This window comes from Acromyrmex echinatior, chromosome 17, assembly GCF_024713525.1.
Source record: "Acromyrmex echinatior isolate Ae372 chromosome 17, ASM2471352v2, whole genome shotgun sequence".
Classification (NCBI taxonomy): Eukaryota; Metazoa; Arthropoda; class Insecta; order Hymenoptera; family Formicidae; genus Acromyrmex; species Acromyrmex echinatior.
This window is the reverse complement of record NC_141868.1, coordinates 278,890-304,541: the sequence shown is the minus strand read 5'-3', so window position 1 is coordinate 304,541 and position 25,652 is coordinate 278,890. Positions and strand designations below refer to the sequence as shown.

Below are 25,652 nucleotides of genomic sequence, written 5' to 3'. Positions count from 1 at the left end.
CTCCTCGATTCGCATAAAGTATTTTTCACCCTTACCCACTGATTAATTCATCAGAAACACGAAACGTAAGATAGATGTATCAATTAGGACAATTAATGGATATGACTCAATTATTATTATAGACAAAATGACAAAAATTTTAAATATAAAGCTTTTAATGATATATACGATTCTAAATCAATTCGTTGTTTATAAAAATTCAATAAGAAAAATGTTAAGTTTTTGAAGATATGATTCTAAATAAATATTTATAATTTATTTATAATAATTTATTTAGAATTATATATATCTTCAAAAGCTTGACATTTAAAATTTGTCATTTTGTCCATAATTGGGTCATATCTATTAACAGGTATATTTACACATTACGTGTAGCAATAAAATTCGATAAATATTATTTACCGAAAATAAACAAAATAAGAGAAAAAGAAAATTAACACCACTAAATAATACAAATAACCTTTATTATTCTTCAAAATAATTTTAATTTTGGATATTAAATCTTGTTATCACATAATGAGAGAGATTTAAGGCGATATCCAAAGATGACTTTTCACAGAGTTTCCACAAGCTGTACAAACGTTGTCAGAAGTGTAACGTTTCTAGGGGGAGAGGTTGCATAACTTGCAACGTGATAATTGGCGCTGTAACATTGTTGTACGGTGCACCTTAACAAGATGAAAGAACAAGTTTATACATACTTATATTATATGACGGCTGAATTCAATGTTAGTTATATATAAATTCTGCGTTTTACTAATATTTGTGAATTTACTGAAGATGGCCAGATTGTGGCCGAAACGTCTAAAGATTTTTTATTAATGTAATGAATAATTAAATTTCACAAACAACATCCAGTGCTGTGGTTTCATGCTCCTTTTTTTATATGTTTGATTTATAAACTACGTTCATTAGAATTATTTATTTTAATCAATTATTATTTTTAATTTACTTATTACTGTTTAATATTATTATTATTATTATTGTGAATATTATTTTTATATAATGAGTTTGTTAACATTATATTATTATATAATTCTTTGATTTAAAAATATACTTGCTATAATTTTTATGACATAAATTATGTCTTTTTTTTTTAGAAAAATAATTCTGTAGCTTTATTAAAAACTCAAATTTATAAGCGCCATTCCAACCCACAACATGGCGGCGAGTCATGTGACCTGAGATCCACTACATCAAAGCTTACGTTCCAAAACTTGACTGTTAACTCCGAGTATCTTTTATCTTTATGTAACATTCGGTGACCAACAAGAATAAAATGATACTCGAGTTGACAGACTTGAATTTTGGAACGCAACTCTGTATGTATTGTATTTATACTGTGATCGAAATACCGCTTTTATCTGACCTAACCTAACTTATGAGTTGTAGTAATTATATAATATTTGTTATAAAATGGCTCTCTCCCATGCCAGATGATAACTCTAACTCTAAAGCATATTGCCAGCTTTGCCGGTGTTCACTTCAACCTTACAAAAAGGATGTCAAAAACATGAGCAAACGAAAAAACATTTGGAATATTTAAATATTCTCAAGATCTAGCTTCAAAGAAAAAGATAACAGACTTTTCAATGAAAACTATATCGGATAAAAGAAAAACAGTAGAATTAAAAATTTCCGCATTTATTACAGAACATTGTTCTGTATATTCAGTCGACAATCTTTAATAAAAGTTTAATAAAATCTCTTGGGAACACGTTTCGAGTTAACATTAAGCGAAATTAAATTACACAGAACCAAAAGTACTGCATTAATAAAAAATGTTTTTCTCCTTATCTTTTAGAAAACTTAATTAATGATCTTGATAATGGATTATTCAATGATTATTGATGACAGCACAGCAATAGATAACAAAAAAAATTCTTTGCCTTTTTATTAGATATTTTAGTGAATCGAAAAAGAAAATCACAACAACTTTCAATTAATAGAAATTGAAAGTGGAAATGCTCATTAATAACAGCTTTCAAAAATCAATTCTTAAAGGATGGCATTAAAATAGAAAATTTAATTGGTATAAGGATTGATGGAGCTAACATTAACGATTGGTAAACATTATTCATTTTCTTCTATTTTAAAAGAGACTATTAATGAATTTATAATAGTTAAATGTATCTGCCACTCTCTTCATTTAGCTGAATATGCCTGCAAGTACTTATCAAGAAATTTAGATTTTATTGTTAAAGAAAGCTACAATTGGTTTTCTTATAGCTCTAAGCAGCAAATCGAATATACAAAATTATATGAAGTCTTAACAGACAAAAAACCTATCAAAATCGATAAATTATCAGGCACACGACGGTTAGCCCGATATGAAACAATAAATAAAATAATTGATCAATGGGATGCTCTAAAACTTCACTTTTCTATAATAAAAGACAAGGAGAGATGTTACATGGCTGACCAATTTTATCACATGTTTAATACATAATCAAATATAGTTTATCTTACTTTTTTATGTTAAAAAATGTTACAGAGGTAACATTTTTAATAAAATGTTCCAAGCAGAAAATGTTAATCCTCTTAAAGTCTTGAATGATTTGTGTATTTTTTTTATATCACTATATGAATATTATTTTACCACCGGCAAGATTACAAAATGAAAAAAACCGATCTTGCTAACTTTAAATTCAAAGATTATGTAATAAGAGTTAAGACTATCGATTTTGGATATTCTTTTGAACAAGCAATTTCTGGCTTAAATAATCACAAGCTCAAAGTAATCAAAAGAAGATGTGACTTCTTGATCAGTTTATGAACAACTGCAGTTCAGAATTCCCAACAATATCACATTATTAGAAAAAATAAATTTGCTTTCGCCACAATTAGCAACATCACAAATAAAGCCAAACATTACTGAACTAGTTGCAGCATTTAAAAACATATGTATAAAGCTATTGATACAACTATAGATGAGTAGAATTTTCTTCATATGAAAAAGTGGAATCAATTATCTAACTCCAGAGGAATTTTGGAAGTTTTTGAATATCAGAATTCTGCTGGCCAAAAATAATTTGGCAGTATTGTAAGATTTGCTTTGGCTAATGCTATGCTTGCCTTTTTCAAATGCTTCAGTCGAGCGCCTTTTTTTATGATGAATATAATAAAAAATAAATTAAGGAAATTAACAGAATAGCTGTAAAAAAACAAATGCAATTACGCGGGTAAGATGCAACATGCCACAAAGTAGATGAGTTAATTTTGAGCCAACAGAAAATATGTTAAAAAAGTTTAATTCAGAAAATATGTATGTTGATGATATAAGAACTGGTCAAGAAAAAAAATAATAGATATATTTTCATGTTATACATAAGACGTTACAAATAAATTGTATGTGCAATAAACTTTATATATATATGTATATATATATATATATATATATATGTAAAAATATATAATATATAATTTTTAGAAATAATTTTATTAATATATAATTTTTAAACATTATAAAAAGGTTATTCGCATTGTTTGCGCTTTATGCAATCATCATCATCCTTTTTTCCTTTTTCAATTCGAATATTCATGTTATTTGAGATACAAAAATTGTTGGGAATTTCAATGCGAATACCATTTTTTGTGCTTCCCCTCACTCCTTCCTTCCATTCGTTGAGTTTAATTTTTTGAGGAAAATTTGAGAATAAATTTTGCTATACTTGCGGAAATTTGAGAAAAACTCATGCCGAATATAGGGAAATTCAGCTTTAGTCATCTGGCAATCTTGGAAGGAAAAGTGGGGAAAAAGGAAACGCAGCAGTCGAGAACGAGCAAGCGAGTGTGTCGTTACTGCATATATGAAATCTTTGTTAATCTAACAGTTAATTCTTGCCGTGTGTAATAAACGCTTCTCTTTATTCTCAACACCACGCCTCGTGTAATCAAACCCTTAGACAATCCAAAATCATTATCCTACATGTATAATATATATATGCACGCGCGCACGCACGCACGTGCATTTTAGCCACTTAAATTTGTTTATTGCTGCTTCATGTATTGTTTTCAAAATTTATTGGAATCTCTGTATCCTATTCAAAAGTAAATCTGCAAATAAGACGAAATAAATATTAGATTATAAAAAGTTGGAATATAGTTGTGATTAGTACTACAACGTTTCTCACTCAAATACATTATTTTATAATCGCATCAAAGAATTCTTATTATTTAAATATTTAAAATATTATTGGAAATAAAAAATGCTTGAATCCAAAATTACTCCAATAGATAAACTGCCCGAATAGCTATTAATTCAGTTATTAAATATTTAAATACTAAGTATATTATAGTAAATTTGTATTATTTGATTTTGATATCGATTAAATGAAATTACTTAATTGAAATATTGATAAAATTTATAAAACACACATTTTTAATATCAGACTCAAATGTTTATAATTTTTACGATAAACAAATATTAAATATTTAATTTCTTATGTATTCGTTATATATATATGAGTGCATATTAATAATGAGCGATTAAAGGAGGATAAAACACAAGTATTTGTAATATTTATCATTGTCATTTTTTTTTATTTTTTCGAATGCGAATATGTCTATCGGTCTGACGAGAAGTTACTCGTTATTTTCTTCTAATTGATTCGTATTCATATCATTTCCTTTTTTTTTAATTTTTTTATTTATGCCATGTTTGGACAAGTGGTTCGCTAAATCACTACTTTAAACATGTTAAACTTCTTACAACAAATCTTACATTGTACTTTAGCATTTGATGCATTAATCATTTGATTATTAATGGATGTTTTCATATGTCTCCTTAAGTTGATTGTATCAAATCCATATAAAATAGAAGAATTACAAATTCTACATTTTGAAGCGTATCTTCCTTCTTTTGTGAAATATTGCCATATTAAGTTCTTTTGGTTATTTTGTTTGTTTATTTCTTTGTCATTACATATTTGATGAGCATAAAATAAATGTGTCCTATCAAAATTTCCCAGTCTATCAAAATTTTGCACTAATTTTTGCAATAATTTTTACGGCAAACGTTTGCATTGTATTCCACGATTCTGAAATTTATTATAATGTTGTCATATCCAACTTTTACCTTTCGCATTTGTATGTTATTTGCTTCCTTTAGTTTTTTTTATTTAAGCTATGCTTGACATGCTAAATTATCATTTATATCATTTTGCAATACATTAAACGTGTAAGAACAAATCTTGCAGTTTCACATTAATCATTTGATGTGTTTAATAACGAAACGTGCCGATATTTAAGAATGTTCAAATTCTTTTTGTATTTCTTCTATTATATGTGGATGTTTACATTTAAGATGATCCTTTAACTGATGTACTAAATATCCAGTCAAAAGAGATGTATCGCAAATCTTACATTTTAAAATCTTTCTTCTTCTGTGAAATAACCATATCGGACCGTTTCTGCAATTCATATCTTCATCTTGAAATATTTTATGAACACGAAATAAGTGTACTTTTAATTTTAATATGCAGTTGTAGTATAAGAACCAATCTTGCATTGGAGTTTATAATTTCCTAAATTATTATAATAATGCCGTATCCAATTATTTGTCATATTCTTTTGTAGTCATGTCTACACAGCATCTTAGAGGGTGTATTACTAAATATGATAATATCTATATCATAGAGAAATATTCGACGGAGGTCGAAGAGTGAATTTAGTTACAATATAAATATTGATCAAATTTGAATTCAAGAGAACAGACTCTTACATAAGTCCAGATCTACAATAGGTAATTTAAGCCTTAAGCCGTAAGAAATTGACCAATTACAGTCGAGGAAAATAATCGACTGTGATTCGTTCATTTCTTATGAACGGCTTAAACCTAACCTGAAAGCTTAAACCTAACCTATTGTAGAATCGGACTAAAGTATAACGCTTAAAGTATATAAGAAAATCTAATCAGAATCCTTTATTTAAATTGGAAAGAAAGGAAATAAAAGACTTTGATTGATTCAATTTCTTATGCATTATATGTTTGTGCTCTTAATTTGCCTTGTGTCTAATATAGAAATCTCTCCGATATCTCGGACGAAGAAAGAATTTTTCAGACCAAATTTATCAAATGTGACTTGTTATTTCTTTTTCTGCCCAAGATCTCGGAACGATTACTAGTATCGTGGACACAAAGTTTAACAATCAAATAAGTTCGCTTTACAATTCAATCATCGAAATCAAGAGAATTCAGATTAAAATATATTTTACACGTCCAACAATGAAGATTTTTTTTCTTTTTGCATTTAATGTACCATAAAGATAAGATTTAAAATGATCTCTACAAAAAACCTCTTTAAAAGAAGAAAAAATATATCAAATGTGTGTGTACATGAAAAAGGTACCAAATATCACATTCCTTTTAATACAAAACGAAATCGAAATAAATGCATTTAACTAACAAAGGATCTCGATTTGTACAAGAAGTTAGTATGTAAATCACCTAATATCAGTAAAAGTTGATAGCGTAAGATGTAAATTAAGAAAAAAGGCAAGATCATGCTGTCAACTTTTATTGATATCCCTCTTCTCTTTTTTTCTTTCTCACTCTAATTTTAATATAATATTATTTGAATGAAGGCATTGTGAAAAAGAGCTTAATGGATGCTTTACATGCATGCGTCCCACGTACGACTGAAAAAAATTTGAAAATCTGAAATAGTTTCTTTTCGGAACACAGACACACACACAGACACACACACACACGCACACACACACTCGATCTCCAGATCTCGGTATAGGCTGCATCAATTTTATTCGAATTGGTTGCAATCGAAAGATACCGATGACATTACATAATAATATTATTTTTAGATTTTTGATTGCGGTTTTAGTTTCTGAAGTAATTTTAATGTAAAGTTTGTTGATATCATAACTCCAAAAAAGCTAGCGTCGCGAATTTGGCAATGCAACGGCACTTGGCGACACTACTGTCGCTTAATTTACAATTTCTTTTATATGAATTAATTATTTTTAACGAGATTATTTTATTCCCTAAAAACGCGACTCGTTTGCTGCAAAAACCTGCGTGAGATTTTCGTTTATTTATTCATTCATTTTTATTTTTACATAGTAGAGGAAAGCCCCTTAGGCGCCTAATACGAGATAGCGGCGTTCTGCTAAACTAATAAACACTATGTATTATGGTTCCACTATGAATTTATTGCTCTTAGATAGAAAACTGTTTAGTGGAAAATTCATTATTAAATCATGCCCGCAGTCGTTGTAAAAAAAGATTTTATAATTTGGATATCTTCAAGTTTTATTGAGATGAGCCTTTAAACCTTGTTTATTATTTAATAAGTAAATATTTGGGAATAAATTCTTCATGCAATGATAGAGTAAGATCGTATTAATAGAAAAATATGAGATATGTTGAATTGTTTAATTACAGAAGTTAGACTTGATGATTATAAAACTGTAAGGCGTGGAAATCGTAATACGAGATGTCGAAAGTATTTCTAATTTAAAATAATCTATGCTATGTATAGTGAAAAAGTAAAAATGTTATTGTACAAAAATAAAAAGGATAACCGGAATGAACATCGAGTGCCTATTTCTGCGATGCTTGGTTCCAATTACCTGAAGAGGAGTCTTGGGTACAGTGCATCGCATGTTCATTTTGCACGCACGCTGGCTGTGTTTGTTTGTATTTTAGAAACATTAAATAAAGTTTTTTTTTTATTCCAATACTGTACTTACTTTTTATTATCGATTTCTCGGGACATCTCGTATTAGGAGCACAATTTTTTGACTTTGTGGTTTGCTCACTTTTTATATTTCTTTAATTAAATAAAATTTTTGTTAAATAAAAAAAAAAAGAATGGAATTTGAATTAAATTTTATACATTATCTTAAAACTTATTAAATTCTCTTCAAAATGATTTATTATTTTTTAAAATTCTGTCCAATATTTACCCAAAATGAACTCGGTATTTCAGAAGTCTTTTCTCTACGTACTTAACTATATAAAACATGCGTGTGTGTGTGTTTATATAAGTGTTAAATGTGCGAAGAAACTTACTTGAAAGGGAACAGAGAATTAAAGGGATAAACTACAATAAGAAGGTAATTTCATTCTCAATCAAAAAGTCTCTGTACTTTTTCCTTGCTGCCTAATTTTATTTCTTATTTTCATCAAAAGACACTTAAATTTTGCTTTGTTACAGCTTCACATACTTAATTAACATTTACAAATTTTATTATTAAAGACATTTACAAAACACGAGTTGTACATAAATCGTATACGGAATGCGTGTGTATGTATTTGTTGCGTTAACGATGCGTGCATGGGCAATCACAGTAATCGCCGACCAGCTGGACTGCGTGTTGGATTTCTTCCTGCCTTCTGGACTGCGCGGCGGTTTTCTCCAGCCAGGAGACGTTCACGTGCCTGACGGTCCGCGGAAAGACCGCGTACTCCTTGCAAATGAAAAGAGCAATATTTCACGATAATGTCTCACGTTATTATCGGAAAGTTCGTTCATTTTGCCTTTTCCTTCGCGAGAGAGCCAAAGTGCAAAAATGGATTTCGAAAGAATTTAATTAACGTAATGTTCCGATTACAGGAATATCCTTTTCTCGTCTTTCCGTGTTCTTTTCCGAGCGATGTGTCAAGTGTCTCAGAAAATGATTATTCACGTTTCTCAGGTTTTAAATTAAATAAAACAAGATATATTTTTCAATCACAATCGCTGGAATTTATTCGTTTTCGCCCATACGACTCTCGCCATTAATAAACGAGAAAAGAACGAATAAACCTTCTGATAAATCCGATAAGCACTGATGGTGCAAGCATTGTATATTGTATCAAAGAATACGATATAAAAAGAGGGAGAGGGCAAAGTGGAAGAATAAAAAGTTCTTCAATGCAAAAATCGTGGAACGGCGACGCGAATTTCCATGATGTTCTCATGTCACGTTCCGCTTGCGACATGCAAATATATGTTTTCCGCAACCGCCAGAGTTGAACAATGGAAAATTAACGGCGACAGCCGATAATCGGCTCTGATGATTAATCGAGCAAACCCGGAAACTTGCTACCAGGAAAACGGAAAATGCTCAACATCGGGGGTCGTAGACAGTAATGGCCGCAGTAAGTATTAACCGCAATTAATCCGATTATGGTCCTTTAACTTTTTCTGTTCCCGTCGTATGGGTGTTAAATTTCTACGCTGCTGCGATTTTTCGCTGATAAAAACAATAAAACCGCCTGGCGACCGTCAGATAATGGATCAGTGGACTGTTATCGCGAACGGAGAGACGCTTAGGTTTAGGACTGAACGAGAAAAGTGCAACCCTCAGTGAAAATATTGCGACGATATATGTTTGAAAACAGTAGTTTTACTCAAAGTATAATTAACTTATATGCAATTATATACCAACCATATAATGTATAATACGTAGGTGAGCTAATAAATAGGGAAAAATGAAAACAAAAATGTAATCCCTTCGGTAAAAATTTTGCAACAAACGTATATTTGAAGGGGATAAATTTTTACTGTATGAAATTACATACCTACATTATAGGATATATAACATAATATATTATATTATATATTATGAGTAAGTCAATAAGTATTAGGGGAGAGTTAAAGGGAAAAAATATTGTATTGTACTAAAATATTATACGTGGGTGAGTCAGTAATTAAGAGAGAGAGAGAGAATTGCAAATACTAAGGAAAAGTTAAATAAAGTTAACGATTATTTATCTATTAATAGAGAAAAACATTTAGACTAAATGTCATAAAAATAGAAGTTTATTTAAAAAATATTTAAAAATTAATAGAAATCTTTTATATAAATAATACTTCATTTATTTGATTTTAAACTACAATAATTAACATTCATATATTATCAATATATAAACTATAATTTTAAACAAAAAAGAATAAAACCTTTGCCTTTTAAAATAACTCGTCATTCAATACTGAATCGATTTTATTTTTTATTTAAAATTATAGTTTATATTAATAATACACAAATCAACTTTAATTTAACTCCTTTAGATTCTGTATACATTGTAATGTATAACAAATTTGGAGACATTATTTACTTCTATCGACATCATCTGAGATTAGATGTATAATAAATAAACATGTTGGAAAATAGTCAAAATTTAGAAAAAAATTATTTTTCTATTAGTATGAATTATTATACTTATTAAAGTGGCCCCTAATTTAATTAAAAGAAAAAATTTTTTAACATTATTCTGTATCTGAAGGAATTAATATATGCCATTTTGATTATTAGGGACAAAATTAAAATTGCTTATTGACTCACCACTGTACATGAAATTTTTATCTGCTACGTCTATACGTATTACTTACCAATGATATTTATATCTCAAATATTTTTTAACTCAAACATTTGCAGATTTTCACACGTAAGAGATGAGTATTTTTATTCTGAAATTTATTCAACAGATTTTTCTCGAAGTCGTTCTGCTCAAAATTAAATTTCTCGCCGATCCTTTCGTCGTACCCTCCACGCAATCACATATTATTAGGTGTACAAATAAGTTTCCGCCGTTTTTTATCAAAAATTAAGCATTTATTGTGAAAGAACGATACATAATGTTTTATTGATGTAAGTCAAAATGTAAGTGCAAGTTCTTTGTTTGACACGAATCTTCATTCAATAATGCTTCCAATTCCGCGTCTTCGTACACTTTCGGCCTTCCGCTACGTTCTTTGTCTTCGACGTCAAATTCACCGTTCTTAAATTTTTGAAACCATTCACGACAACTTTTCTCACTTAAGACAGCCTTACCATATGCTTCTACAAGCAATCGATGAGCCTCAACTGCAGATTTCTTCAAATTAAAGAAATAAATCAAAAGTTCCCGCAAATGACGCTTATTCGGCTCAAAACTCGGCATTTTCGCACAAAAAAAATATATGATGCTGATACAAAATCGCTAGTATTTCAAGGTTATGTTGTTGACAGATGTCCAACCTTACGATATAATGTTTTACATCAGACAATTTTAAGCATAGCTTGCTAGTGGTACCGTCTTTTGTCAAACGGCGGAAACTTATTTGTACACCGAATACAATCTTCGGGAACACATTGTGCCGTTTAAACTAGTTCGCACTTACCTCGAGGATAGCCGAGGACGGAATTTCCGCGCGGGTGTGGATGACGTGGGTTACCGTCGAATCGTGTCCGTTCATCAGCGTAACTATCGTGGCGCCGAGTCTAACATATGAATGTTGTCAAGGAAGATTGTAGTCTGAAGACGTCAGCGTGGCTTTAAACTCGCCCCTGGAGGTGTATTTCTCGTATGAACAAAGAAAATGGATCTGGGATCGCGTCGCAGTAACGTCGCGGGGACGATTCCAGCGACGTTACTGCGGAGATGAACCAGACGATCCTTTCGGGAATAATCCTAAGTACACGAGTCTGCACATCTCTAGCAATTGTAACGCATCGAGAATCTGATTTATAATGCACATTGCATCGCATTGTATCGTCGAGTGTTTTGTTTCTTGATAGTTCGTGAATTACATATTTCCTTCATTGACAGAAAAGTATTTGTAACTATAATTACATTATAAAGTAATTATAGTTAGGAGCTAGCGATGGGATTAAGTATCTTACAAGTAGGTTCGAATCTGTTGAAGCAGTTTCAAGTTCTCTATGATTACTCAGAAAAATAGTAGCAGTACTTCCAAGTATATTCGACCTAAATCAAATATGTATAATCGAAACTTATGAAAATTATAATCATGCAAAAAAACATTTTGTGACAAATGCTTTCTCACTTTTGAGATTAATACATATTCGGACTTGCAATTATGTATCTACTATGAATCGACATTTATCGATTCGCATAAAGAGATTAGTAGAACTATAATCGACTTATGAAATAATTATTTCAATATAAAAACCTCAAGAAAGAGTATTAATAAAGACATTACAATCGGATGCCACGAAAATGTCCGGCATTTTCTTCAAATAGTGAATAAAACATTCAAATGTACATATATTCGTGTAATAACACGTTCAAGATTAAGAAGAATGAAAGAGACTCTATACTATAATTAAATGCTAAAATGTAAACGTTCGAAATGCCTTGAAAACGTTCGAAATGCTCGAAAGTAAAAATGCATACATATCATATGAATTTGTTCAAAACGAAATTTTTATTAAAAACGTTTAAAGTTTTTAAAATTAATAATAAAAGTACTTTATTTCATTTTCTATTTATATTTTATAGTACTGTTTGTAAAATAAAATATTTTGACATATTTCTTTGTTTTAATTGAAAGTTTTTCTTTTTCAAATTTTTAGTCAGGAAATTTTTTCAAAAAAATGACCGGGAAAATCAAGAAAAATAAGGAAAATTTTCTTCTGTATTTCGCTAACAGCCCTGTTAGAGTTCAAATATTACAAGTATTACTTGTAAAAGATTCGATTCTATACGATATATTTTGTAAGTATATTTTGAATCTTGTAGGTATTCGTTTGTAAGATTTGAAACTAACAAGTTGGAATCGATTACTTTGCAAATATAAAATACGAAATATTATTTCTTATGAATATTATTCAAATCTTAGAAAATGAAGCTAAATTATGAGCTTTTAAGTACATATTGAATTTGATCCCATCTCTATTAGGAACTCCATTTTTATTGCTGTTAATGTTAATAATAATGTTAATAATAAAATAATCATATATGATAGTTTTCAAACATAAAAAATGTACCGTACATTATAATAATATTATAATGTACATTATATATGTACATTATAATAATTTCAAATATTAATATAGTAAAATATCCAGATATAAATATTGTAATAAAAATTAGTAAAATAAACATTTTTATTCATAAATGCATAAAAATGTTTCTAACACAAATAAATGAATGTTTTTTTTAATGTATACTTTGGTTTATAATGATTTATTTTAAATCAAATGTAAAACAGAATACAATAAAAGAATTAAACTTTGTTAAAATAAAGAAAAAAATATTTTTGCTTTCAATGCAAGAGAAGAAAGTGTAAATAAAGTTATGGTTTTGTTTTGCTTAATTCTGTAGCAGAGTGGCACACCGAAGATTTCCTTATAACAACCTCCATATAATGGCAAGGCTAGACAAAAAAGTTAACCTTGGCATAGATAGAGAACGCGTGTTACAAGTTCCAATAATGCAACTTCCTCGTCAATACGAGGCCAACATTGCGTTACTTCGAAAATAGATTAGAGGATTGAAGGAGAGAAAGGGCGAGAAAGGGAGAACGGGAGTGGTAAAAATTTATGAAATTACCAGGGGCGAGCACGTCGTCATAAGATCATCGAGCTTTTATGAAATTGCGAATGTAATACGAGTGTAAAGATAACGTAATTACCGTGAGTATAGCGATCCGCGAATTATCGAAATAATTATGAGAAAAAGGATACGTTTTAAGCATCCTTCGCGTGTCCTTCTTTCTGCTCGTGTCGAAACCAGGCGCGAGACTCACTCGCACCTCTTGCAGCACATTACTGAATTTCTGAAAGAAAAAAGTTGTGACAGAGTGAAAAAAAGCAAAATAATGCACTCGAGAGAAATATCTAATAATACGTGAAGCTAAAGGAGATACAGGCTAAAGAAGAAAAAAAATGTAAATTCATGCAGAAAAACAGTATCAAATAAATCAATATAAATGTCTATATGATAAGTATATAAAATTTTTTATAATATTGTAATATATAATAATACGTAATTACATAATAAAATATAATAATTATACTCTAAATTTCTCGCAGTGAAATTCACTTCAAGAGAGTAAATATGCAACCATCCTTGAAAAAAAATGAAAATATTTCACTTCTTGGAAAAAAATGACGATCTTTACTCTTTTTAGAATGAAATTTTACCTTTTTGAAATAAGATTTCCTTTGAAGTGAAAATTCATTCTAAAAAAAGTGAAAATTCACTCTTTTTCAAGAAGTGAAGTATTTTCACTTTTTTTCAAAGGTGGTTGTATTTTCACTTTCTTAGAGTGAGATTTCACTAGAAAAAATTTAAAGTGCACATATATGATTATTTATAGTACATAAATAATTTTATATAAATAAATTTAATGTGCAAAAGTAATATATAACTACGAAGCTGACCTCAATTAAATAAATGCAACAAAGTTAAAAGTGGATACATGTGTGACGAACTTGCTGTAAATATTAGTAGCTAAATTTAAGGGGCAGTTAGATAACTTCTAAGAAGACAAATGGAGGAGACCGACTTCGGCGGCATGATGATTCAACATTGCTAATTGAGCGAATAGCGAGAATAAGTTTGTGAAAGATCGTTGGTAGGACACGTTGGCTGATTAAAAGAAATTAGTGAGATGGACATTTTCTTATTTTTTCACAAGAAGAATTTAAGAAATTTAGATGAGAAATTAATTAATTGAGTAAAGACAAATCAACAGGGGATACACAATCTGTTTAAAAAATTTCCGAATTTTGTTTAAAAATCTAATTTCTTATATAATTTTTACTTTTATTTATTTATTATTCTATCTGTAATACAGTTATAATCTATATAACAATCGTATAAATTCTAGAAACATTTTTAACAAACTTCTTTTAAAATGGAGAAAATGACCTCAATTCAAGTCTTCTATATCTTACAATTTCCATGTAAAATGTGTTCTTTCAGCTTCATTTTTAACTTTAGAAAAGAAATAATCAAAGGAAAGTTATATCAGATGAATAAGTACTCTTACAATAGAAAACATTTCGTACTCGTAGAAAAAAAAGTTCGGAAACTTTTATACAAATCGTGTAGAAGAAATGACAGAATATGACAAATGTTTATTAAACAGATTCGCGATATTTTCTGAAAAGAAAGAAATTTATAAAATTTTGCAGAAGTCGAGAAATAATTTCTATCGAAGAAATAAACGATATCACTTACGGTAACTTCAACGTCCGAATCAACAGAACTCGCATCGAACGAGGATTCGAAAGATCCTTCCGTCCTCGAATTCGATTTTTCTTCTTTTTTTAATTTTGTTGACGAGAAATTCTCCCTTTTTCCCTTAATCTCACGTTTCAATCTCTTCCTCTCCGACCGGACTTTATCGGACGATTCTTCGTCGCAGTTATTCCCTTTTCGTCTTTTGAGGATTCCTTCCTGAAGCGGTATTTCCTTGACTTCCTCCTTGATGTCTTCCGGCAGCTCCTTCTTAGCCTTAGAGCTCGTCGATGGCTCATCCCAGAAGTTCGTTCTCGAGCTCTCGATCTTCTTCGGTGATGTGTTCCTTATGGGATCGAACGGTTTCTTCCTTGGAGAAGTCTTTACATCAGTTAACGTATCGAGCAAACGGCCGAAATCAACAGTCTCGGGCTTCCTTTTGAAGAGAACACGCAACTCGTCCAGGGTGGTGGCCGTCGACCAGTCCTTGTCGTGGCGGATCCGCGTGACACGCGGAAATCGGATGCTGATGCCGTCCGCGGTGTGCATCCCCTGGTTCGTAAACTCGGCGCCCGTTATCTCCCATACCGGCTGCTTCTGTTTATTCCCCCCGACATCGAAATAACGATTAGTGGTTACGACGGACTAATGGCGAAGTATATTAACTCTACAGTATAACGGGTTCCGTAGTTTGCGTTTGAAAAAGCTGAATGAAGAGCGAACAGTGACAGATCATTAATTAGTCCATTAATTATAGAAAGAAGCGGAAAGAGAGTAATATTTAAAAAAAAACTTAAAAGTGGGGAAAATATTTTAAGTTTTTAAAGTAATTATTATACAATATAAAGGATTTTAATTAAATCGTTTTCATAAAAATCTCAATGTAACATCGACTTCAAGTAATAAAATAATTTAAAAAGAAAATTAGAAGTTAAGTATCGAAAGATACAACGCAAGATTTCTTATATGAAACTTCCAAAATGCGTTTAAAATTTGTAATTTTCAGAAAATGAGAAAAAAAGAAACTCCGCGCACAAGAAAATTACGCATTTTACGGAAAGTAACAATGTGCCAATCAGTAGGATGTGAAATATTAAACAAAATTGCTAAACAATTGCTAAAAATGTTAAACAATTACATTTTATTTGTCTGTAGTTAAAAAACATAATGTGTTTCGAAATAACAATTAAAATTGAAAAAGGCTACAAAGATCAAATCAATAAAGCCAATGAGAGCCGATACAGTTGTACAGTGTGTAATAAAAAATAATATATATATCAATTACCAATTACAGACGTTTCGACCATAAGATTAAGTTCTCTTTAGTATAACAATAAAATTATCAGAGTCAAATTAATACGTTATAAATAAAAACAATAGGCGAATGCTATCAATGAATCATCGTTAGGCTGAAATTCTTAATTTTGGACAACAGCCTAAGGATGATTCACTGACATTATTATTATTGTTTTACAATGTATCAACTTCGATAATTTTATTATTACACTGAAGAAGACCTAATCTTATGGTCGAAACGTCTGTAATTGGTGATTGACATACATATATATTATTTTTGGTTACAACTGTGTCGGCTCTCATTGGCTTTATACTTCTTTATTAAAGTACTTCGAAATGTCTATTTTTCAGCATATAAATTAATGATAAAACAAATGCTTTCTGAACATCTCAGAATAGCTTATAATATGAGTTTTTCAACACGACACCATCTCTAATTTAAAAAATGAAATTTTGGACAAAATGCATTTTGAAATTCTGTTCTTCATATATTGTTAAAATAATAAGATTCCCCCATACACTATGTAATAAATAAAGATGTTTTAATATTATATGATGTTTAAGTCTCTCGAAACACAATAAATGTAGCAAGCTTTAAACTTTAAGAAATTGATCAATTATAATCGATTATTCTTCTCATATTCGCTTGTGATTGATCAATTTCTTAAAAGATATAAGGTTTAAGGCTTATTACACCTACCAATTATGTTGGAATTAAAAGCGATCTTAGCCTGATATTCATAGTCTATTCTTAGTCTATTTTAAGACTGTCTTACGTAATATCTAATGTTTTAAAATGCTAACGGCTCTATGATTGGGTTATGGCTTTTTATGATTGTGTACTTAAAACGGTTTTAATGTAAGAATCGACTATGGATACCAATCTTAAGGCTCCTGAGTAGTTGCGGCGGCCATGTTGGGATCGTGACGTCAGAAGCGAAGAATAACACGTTAATTGCTACAAACCATTTGTAAATAAAGACAATTTGGATAAATATAAATGACGAGATTGCTTTAAAATACCTGTAAAAATGGACAGAAATTGTCCTTTTCTCCCTTAATAGTCAGTAAATGGTCGTAAAAGGCAGATAAAGTGAGCCTAATTTCAGGCAGAAACACACGGTCTGAACATGTTGTTGAAATGAATGAAATATACGCTTTTACGTATAAAATTCCAGGATAACTATAGTTTCTGCCCATTTTTAGGACTTTTATAAGTACGAGACACATCACATTTTCAATTAAGCAAATAATAATAAAATGGCATATAGCACAAATTTCGTCATTAAAACGTCACTTTTCCATACCTATAAGTTCAGCCATTTGTCGAGGCGAGGCACTGAAACACACATACAAGCACGAGCCCATGTATATATGTTCGCTTTCGATGCGCCGAGTGTGGCTACCGATTTCGCCACATTTCGCCGACTGATTTTAAATCGCATGCTGACTACTCAGAAGCCTTAATAACGCTGAGCAGTTTCAATAATGGGTTGATTGTTCACAGCATGAAATATTTATGTGAATAATTTTTTTAAATATTTTAATAAAATATTTCACACGTTGATCGGTAAATCGACTCACTGGATCTTACCTTGGGATCCTTCGCTACGAAATCCGGCACCATGGGTTTCTTGGCATGCAACCAGTTCGGTAGCTTCTCCACATCCTTGCCGATTTTTACCATGTCCAGCTGATCCTGCAGCATCGTCAGGGTGGCATCGTCGTGCCCCGTGTGTACCTACGATGACAGGAGAGTGTAATCTCCCACTTTAATTCGAATTAACATTTAAAATTCATTAAATATTTTACTTTAGTAACAGTTAACCACTTGTCGCGCCTCTCGTCATAGCAGCCCATTAAGAAAACCGACAGCATGCCGCCTGTAAAAAGAAGAAAAATACGTGGAAATAGCAAGTTTGGAGATCGAGTCAGTGCGAAAGATCGGCCGCTTTTCTACGAAATAAATTTCATTTTAGACATGTAAATTCCGTTTTATCTATTTCATTTTTTGTCTATCACCGTATTACCAAATTTGAACAATTTAAGGCTCCCGAGTAGTCAGTATGCGATTCAAAATCAGTCGGCGGCTTGCTGAAATGTGGCGAAATCGTAGTCACACACACGAGCACAAGCCCATTGTACATGTGCTCTCGCGCGCTGAAAGCGAGCACATGTACACATACTTTTGTGTGTGTTACAGCGCCTCGCCACGATAAATGATTGAACTTATAGGCGTGGAAAAGTGACATTTTGACGACAAAATTTGTGCTGCGTGCCATTTCGTTATTATTTGCTTAATTGTGAAAATGTGACATGTCTCATACTTATGAAAGTCTTAAAAATGGGCAGAAACCATAATTATCCTGGAATTTTATACGTAAAAGCGTATATTTCATTCATTTTAACAACTGTTCAAATCGTGTTTCTGCCCGAAGGACATTAGGTTTACTTTACCTTTTACAACCATTTAGTGACTATTAAGGGAGAAAAGTACAGTTTCTGCCCATTTTTACAAGTATTTTAAAGCAATCTTGTCATTTAGATTTATCCAAATTGTCTTTATTTACAAATGGCTTGCAGCATAAATTTACGTGTCATTCCTTGCTTCTGACGTCACGATTCCAACAAGGAACCTGCGATTATTCAGAAGCTTTAAAAGCTGCATAGCGAAGTTATAATAGACTATTTTTAATTGTCATTATGAAACAATGCCTGCATTAAGTAGAAAAAATAGTTTTGCAATTGTTGCAAAATTCTTTAATACGATTGATCTTGCACTCTCTTCACTAAATCTAAATATATAAATCAATCATATTAAATAAAAATTTTACAATTGCAAAACTGCTTTCTGTTGAACACAGCCACCAAGTATCGTTCGACGAGTTTAAACAATTGCGATTATTTAATAAAATATATATTTATCCCACGTTATATCCGATTTACATTTTCACTTTACGATATTATCTTTCGCACTGCATCGTAGCTCATACCAACCTTTGTTGCCTGTGCCGTACCATGCACCAAGCACTACGAGATCTGCGCTATCAGCCATCGCACCACCGCACAGATAATCCTTTTTTACCTTCAACCAGTGCCTTTTTCCTGGCTCGTATTTGCTCTGAAAATGCAGAGATTTCGAATAAAATGCGGAGATTTCGGTATGAAATTTAAATAACGATCCACAAAACAAATTTCATAAGAACGTTATCTTTAAATAAATTATCGACTTTATCGCAGGGAGTTAAAAATAGATAAAGCAAGAAAAACATGTTTGTATAAACAATCAAATAAATATTACATATATAATTGTATTGCGCAATGATTATTCGATTAATTATATCAATAACATTATTAAAAGAATACAGCAATAATGTGGGAAATTAATACGTTTACAAGATCGATACGCACGTCGATGTCTTTCAGGACCAAACCTTCAAGACCCAGTTTCAATACATGGACAATTCTTCCCACTAAATCCCGCGGATCCTGAAATCAGACGCGAATTGTAATCCGATGCCGCTGTAAGTAAATAGTAATTAACGTGCTTTTTAAAATTTTTATTTCTTTACATGCACTTCATGAACCTCCGACAACATTATTCTATTCGGTATCTCCGTCATTCTGTCCTTCAAAATGTTCCTGCGCTCCAACATAGATCTAATGAGATGAAAAAGAAAAAAAGAAAAATAGCTTTAACATGTAAAATTATTAGGTGTTGGAATTAATTCGTAGCGTTTTTAATGAAAGAATGTTATTTATTTCACATGAGCATTAAAAAATACATTAATGAAAGTACTTCCCATCACTTGTAAAACGCTACGAATTAATTCCAACACCTAATAGAATAATATTATAGTTTACAGCCAAACACATTATTTTAAACTAAGAAAGATATTTTTTATAGATTTTTGGATGTTGAAAGAAAATCTAAGTGTCATCAAAACTTACGTACTATGTACGTAAATCCATCACAATATGGTTAAAAAGTATGACATTAAAATTAAAATAATGAATTTTAAAGAGGATAAACAATATAATTATAATTTAAAAACTAGAAAGTAAGGGAAAATAGGAGTCAACGCGGTACTTGGTGTGCAAGTATAACAATGGAAATGCTTAAAAGTTCATTTTTAATATAAAAGTGTATAATGTCTATTGTCTGTATTGTCGCGTTTCGACAGTATTTATTTCAAGTCATTCTCAATTAATGAAATTAATATAATTCTATTCTGTATAAATAATGCATGGTATCAGTCATCCAATATATCAAAGAAGTTCCTTAGCTTCATCCTAGTTTACTGGCCAGAAAAAAACAAGTAATTCTTATGAACTGAAGCTATAATAAAAATAAAAATGTCAAAAATATATGTTAAATATTTTTTTAAAAAGAAACAAGGAGAAAGTGGATTGATACTCACTGATTTGATACAATTTGCTCATACATACACAGTAGTCAACAAATTGAATATAATACTTATTTGAATAATAAGATAAAGTAACAAGAGTGATCCAAATAAATTTTTTCGTCGAATAAATAGAATGAAATGTAACAGTTGTTCACTCTTTGGTTACACGGAGACAAATAACAAGTGTCAGCACCGATATAAGTATCGACCCGAAACAATCAAAAGTATAATTATAAACATTAATTTTTAAATTGTATTCAGAACTGGCTTATAGGCTTGGTCTAAAAATTCAGTATCTGTTTGAATGTTTGGAGACTAGTTTGGAGGTTTAAACTCTTTGATAACAAATTGTAACCTGTGGTTTGTAATGATCGAATGGGAAAACGTCTTTCTTCTAATGTGATTTCAGTATTCAGAAATGCGTGTATGTAATTGAGTAGTTTATCGTACATAAGAAGCTTCGCAGGCAATCTTATAGACAACTTTTCTTTGTGCACTGGTTGGTAAAGGATCTTTCTGTGCTTTGATTAGATTGCGAAGTTGATACTATAAAATGCAATTTTTGATACCGTATTTTGTTTATAATCCTTTTAAATTTATCTGAGACGTAGTTAACAAAGGAGATCGTAAACCATATAATTTTATTGTTGTCGCGTTCTTTTTATAATCTTTGTTCACCATGTTATTATTTTTTATAGATATACATACATATTTTATTCTCTGAGACATAGTATTAAAAATAAATTCAAGAGGAGTCATTATTTAATAAAATACTAACGATAAGTTCAAAATTTTTTTGATGAAATTTTGGATCAGAAAGGAAAAACACTTTATCAACCTATAATCACGCCTATAATATGCCTATATATAATCGCGCCTTTTTTTCTGTGAGAGAGGATGTCTGGATAAAAAATTTAGGTATCTGAAAAAATCGATTTTTGATACCAATTAATATTAGTCTTTCGTTATGAATTAAAATGATTGTCAAGAAAATTAATTTTATTATACGCTACTTCAATTGTAATCTGTAACCTTGAATGTACAGAGTTAAACATATTTATCGATTTGTGTATCGAATGTGATAAAAATAAATTTCGATTGTGATAAAAAAAAATTAATCCGAAAACCCATGTTATCAAGTATACTTTCTTCAAGGTCAGTTAATTATAATACAATACAAATCATTACAATATCAGCGATAACCGGGAAATCCGTAGGTGTCCCAAAGTTCTACTTATAAATTTGGTCATCAAACATAAAAAAAGTAGACTCAAGAATAAACTGAACTGCTAACAAAAATCATTCTTAGGATTATTTTTTTATCGTTACGTTAATGATATCGTGGCACCCTAGTACACAAATCGATAACTTTTTAAATATGTTTAACTCTGTACATTCAAGGTTACAGTTTACAATTAAAGTAGCGACAAAATTAATTTTTTTGACAATCATTTTAATTCATAACGAAAGACTGATATTTAACTGATATCAAAAACCGATTTCTTCAAATAGATACCTAAATTTTTTATCCAGACATTCTCTCTCACAAAAAAAAAGTGATTGAGGCATGATTGATAAAGTGTTTTTTCTTTCTGATTCAAAATTTCATCAAAAAAATTTTGAACTTATCGTTAGTATTTTATCAAATAATGACTATTATCTTGAATTTATTTTTAATACTATGTCTCAGAGAATAAAATATCTTATAAAAAATAGTAACATGAACATGATAAAAATAATAAAAAAAACGTGACTAATAATAAAATTATATGGTTTACCCTTTGTTAACAACATCTCAGATAAATTTAAAAGGATTATAAACAATATAGTATTAAAAATTACATTTTATAGTATCAATAAACTTCGCAGTCTAAAGAAAGTGCAGAAAGATCCTTTACCAACCAGTGCACAGAGAATCGTTGTCTATAAGACGTTGCCTGCGAAGACTGCGATACTTCTTATGTAGGACAAACTAATCGTCAATTACATACATGCATTTCTAAATATCGAAATCACATTAGAAGAAAGACGTCTTCCCATTCGGTCATTACAAACCACAGGTTACAATTTGACCATGAATTCGATTTGGACAGAATGCAAGTTTTGGATATATTATAGCAAGAAATTACAACAAAAGATTAACATCTGAAATTCATATAAAAACATAAAAAAGGAGTTTAAACCTCCAAACTAGTTCAAACAGATATTGAATTTTTAGACCATGCCTAAGTCAATTCTGAATACAATTTAAAAATTAATGTTTATAATTATGCTTTTGATTGTTTCGGGTCGATACTTGTATCGGCGGTGATACTTGTTATTTGTCTCTATGTAACCGAAAAGTGAACTGTTACATTTCATTCTATTTATTCGACGAAAAAATTTATTTGGATCACTCTTGTTACTTTATCTTATTATTCAAATAAGTATTATATTCAATTGGTTGACTATTGTGTCTGTATGTGCAAGTTGCATCAAATCGATAAGTGTCAATCTACTTTCTCTTTGTTTCTTTTTAAAAAAATAATTTCACATATGTCTTTGACATTCTTATTATAGCTTTACTTGATAAAAATTACTTGTTTCTTTCTAACCAGTAAACTGGGACGAAGCTAAGAAACCTCTTTGAGATATTGGATGGTTGATGCCATGGTTGATGCACTATTTGTACAGAATAGAATTATATTAATTCCATTAATTGAGAATGACTTGAAATAAGTCGAAACGCGTACAGATTTTATACGGACATTATATACCTTTATATTAAAAATTGCAAGTACCACGCTGATTTCTACTTCCCTTACTTTTTAGTCTTTAAATTGTTAAATATAAGGAGTTCTTTAACATTTATAGCTTATGATCAAAATTTCAATATAATGTTAATTTTCTTTCTTATTAAAAAAATTTTTAATATCACAAAAATATCATTAAACCTCAATTATTTCGGAAACTTGACGTGCTGATATGATTCACGATATCTTTTACAGCTTCAGCATAAAAAATCAATAAGAATCATCTTGTCTGATTTAAAATAATAAAAAAAGTAAACCATTGTGTAATTATTATAAGATATTATTGTATATGAAAATTTTTTCGATATTTACTTGTCTATAAGTATGTCGCCATTGTAATATAAACAGTCGAAGACAAAAAGGCACACATTGGCGTTTTTGAATTCAGCTTTCTGAAAACAAATTCGATAATGTATATTAAACATAGTCTTATTATTAGATATGATTTAAAGTATTATTATAGAATATTTTTTGCTATAGGTAATATAATCAAACTCATCATCGATCGTAAAATTTTAAATTAAACAATATAAAAACAGACGCAAAAATATTACAAAAGGAAATTTGCGAAATATCTTAAAATTAAAAACCAAGAATATTGTATTATTCGAAACATCTAACTTTGACTACTCATTGGCGATCTCGTATTTAAATTTTCGAAAGTTTTCAGAGAAATGAAATGAAAAGATTTGTGATGAGGTTCATCGCTCTTACTTTGTGAATTCCTAAGGTGCCAAAAGGCAAAGGTTGTCCGGTCTCATTGTCGACCATGAGAACTTCAGAATCGAGAATTAAATCGTCACCGTCAGGAAACGCCTGCACTATATAATCTTTGAAGAGATTCACCTAAAAAAATAGAATACTCAATCGATCACCGTTCAGAAAATTCAAATAAATCAAAAAATCGAAAACACGCTTTTAATTTCGTATCTTGATCGTTAAATTTCGTAATAACAATCATCACGTTTTTTCTTACGTTAGTATGATTCTTTCTGTTTCTATAATGTGGCGTGAAACTTTTAAATTATAAAGCGGTATTATATTATATTTTTTCAAATTGTTTCATGTAATATGTTTCTACAAGTTATATATGTCGTCTCTACCTTGTGCGGCAGGACCGGCTTGAGAGATCTGCTGAAGTATCGAAAGTCGTTTCCGCTTTTGTGCACCTGCACGCGCTCGCCGTCGTACTTGACTTCCGACAACATCCCGTTCGGGCACTTTCGCATCGCCATTTCCACGGACGTGCACGCCTCTGCCTTCAATTAATTAATCAACCGGATAAGTGTAATTAATTAATTAAATACGGTTGATTAATTAATTGTAGATGGTAATCAGCTAATAATAAATAACTAATAACAGCGTTCGATTATTTAATTCTCTCAATGTATAACTTATGAACGTTCTGAATAAAGAGACGATGTTGCAATTTTGCAACGTTCACTTTAAAATTGAACAATGAAATACAATATATCTATATGCAGATAATGCAAATATCGATAATATATACAAGTGAAAAATATGGGCAATTAAAATCCTTATAACCCAAAAACTTAAATTGCTTAAAATAAAAATTTATGAATAATTTTTTACTTAATTTTTCGAAAAATTATTGTTATAGTATTGTGATTCGCAAAGAAGCTCTCTCTCTCTCTCTACACATACACACACGCACACACACACGCACACGCACACACACACACACACACACACACACACACACGCACACACGCACGCACGCACACTATATATACATATGTATGTATACATAGAATGTCCCATTTTAATAGATTACCTCAAATATCTCTTGAACAGTGCATTTTAGGGAAAAATATTTCAGATAAAGGTTTTGGAACTTCGAGAGGAGCACAAGACGGTGCCATTGATTTGGTTTTGAGTGGCGTCATCAAGATCAGGGTAAGATCACTTTGAATTTTTTTAACGGAAATCTCCATTTTTCATTACATATTGTATTTACCTCGAGAGCTTTTCAAAACGCTATAATAAAATATTTTTTTATTAAGTACTTTGCAAGTTATAAGGCTTGAAAGTTACAGTACCGGCATTAGCATTACCCAAGTCTGACCGACGACTAAAATCTCTTGAATGTTGTTCAGGATTATGTGGATAACATTTGTCAAGATCAAGGTTATTGGAGATTGCTCCTCTTATTTTCATTTTTGCACTAAAAATTCACTTTTACGAAAAATTAAAATAAGATGTATAACCAATCTTTAATGG

At 30.3% G+C, this 25,652-nt stretch overlaps 1 protein-coding gene across 1 annotated transcript in view; it reads right to left on the bottom strand.

Annotated features, from left to right (window-relative positions):
- Nucleotides 1–8,103: 8,103 nt before the first annotated feature.
- Nucleotides 8,104–25,652, bottom strand: part of DNAlig3 (DNA ligase 3) — a 63,580-nt gene continuing 46,031 nt past the window's right edge. The window contains exons 8-19 of the mRNA XM_011063991.2: nucleotides 24,515–24,670; nucleotides 24,126–24,257; nucleotides 23,724–23,803; nucleotides 19,783–19,870; nucleotides 19,622–19,699; nucleotides 19,208–19,331; nucleotides 18,023–18,093; nucleotides 17,805–17,951; nucleotides 14,915–15,511; nucleotides 13,414–13,505; nucleotides 11,106–11,205; nucleotides 8,104–8,427 (exon numbers count right to left, since the gene is read on the bottom strand). Of these exons, the coding sequence (XP_011062293.2) occupies nucleotides 8,281–8,427; nucleotides 11,106–11,205; nucleotides 13,414–13,505; nucleotides 14,915–15,511; nucleotides 17,805–17,951; nucleotides 18,023–18,093; nucleotides 19,208–19,331; nucleotides 19,622–19,699; nucleotides 19,783–19,870; nucleotides 23,724–23,803; nucleotides 24,126–24,257; nucleotides 24,515–24,670 (1,812 nt within the window). The 3' untranslated portion in view covers nucleotides 8,104–8,280. The remainder of the gene's footprint in view (nucleotides 8,428–11,105; nucleotides 11,206–13,413; nucleotides 13,506–14,914; nucleotides 15,512–17,804; nucleotides 17,952–18,022; nucleotides 18,094–19,207; nucleotides 19,332–19,621; nucleotides 19,700–19,782; nucleotides 19,871–23,723; nucleotides 23,804–24,125; nucleotides 24,258–24,514; nucleotides 24,671–25,652) is intronic.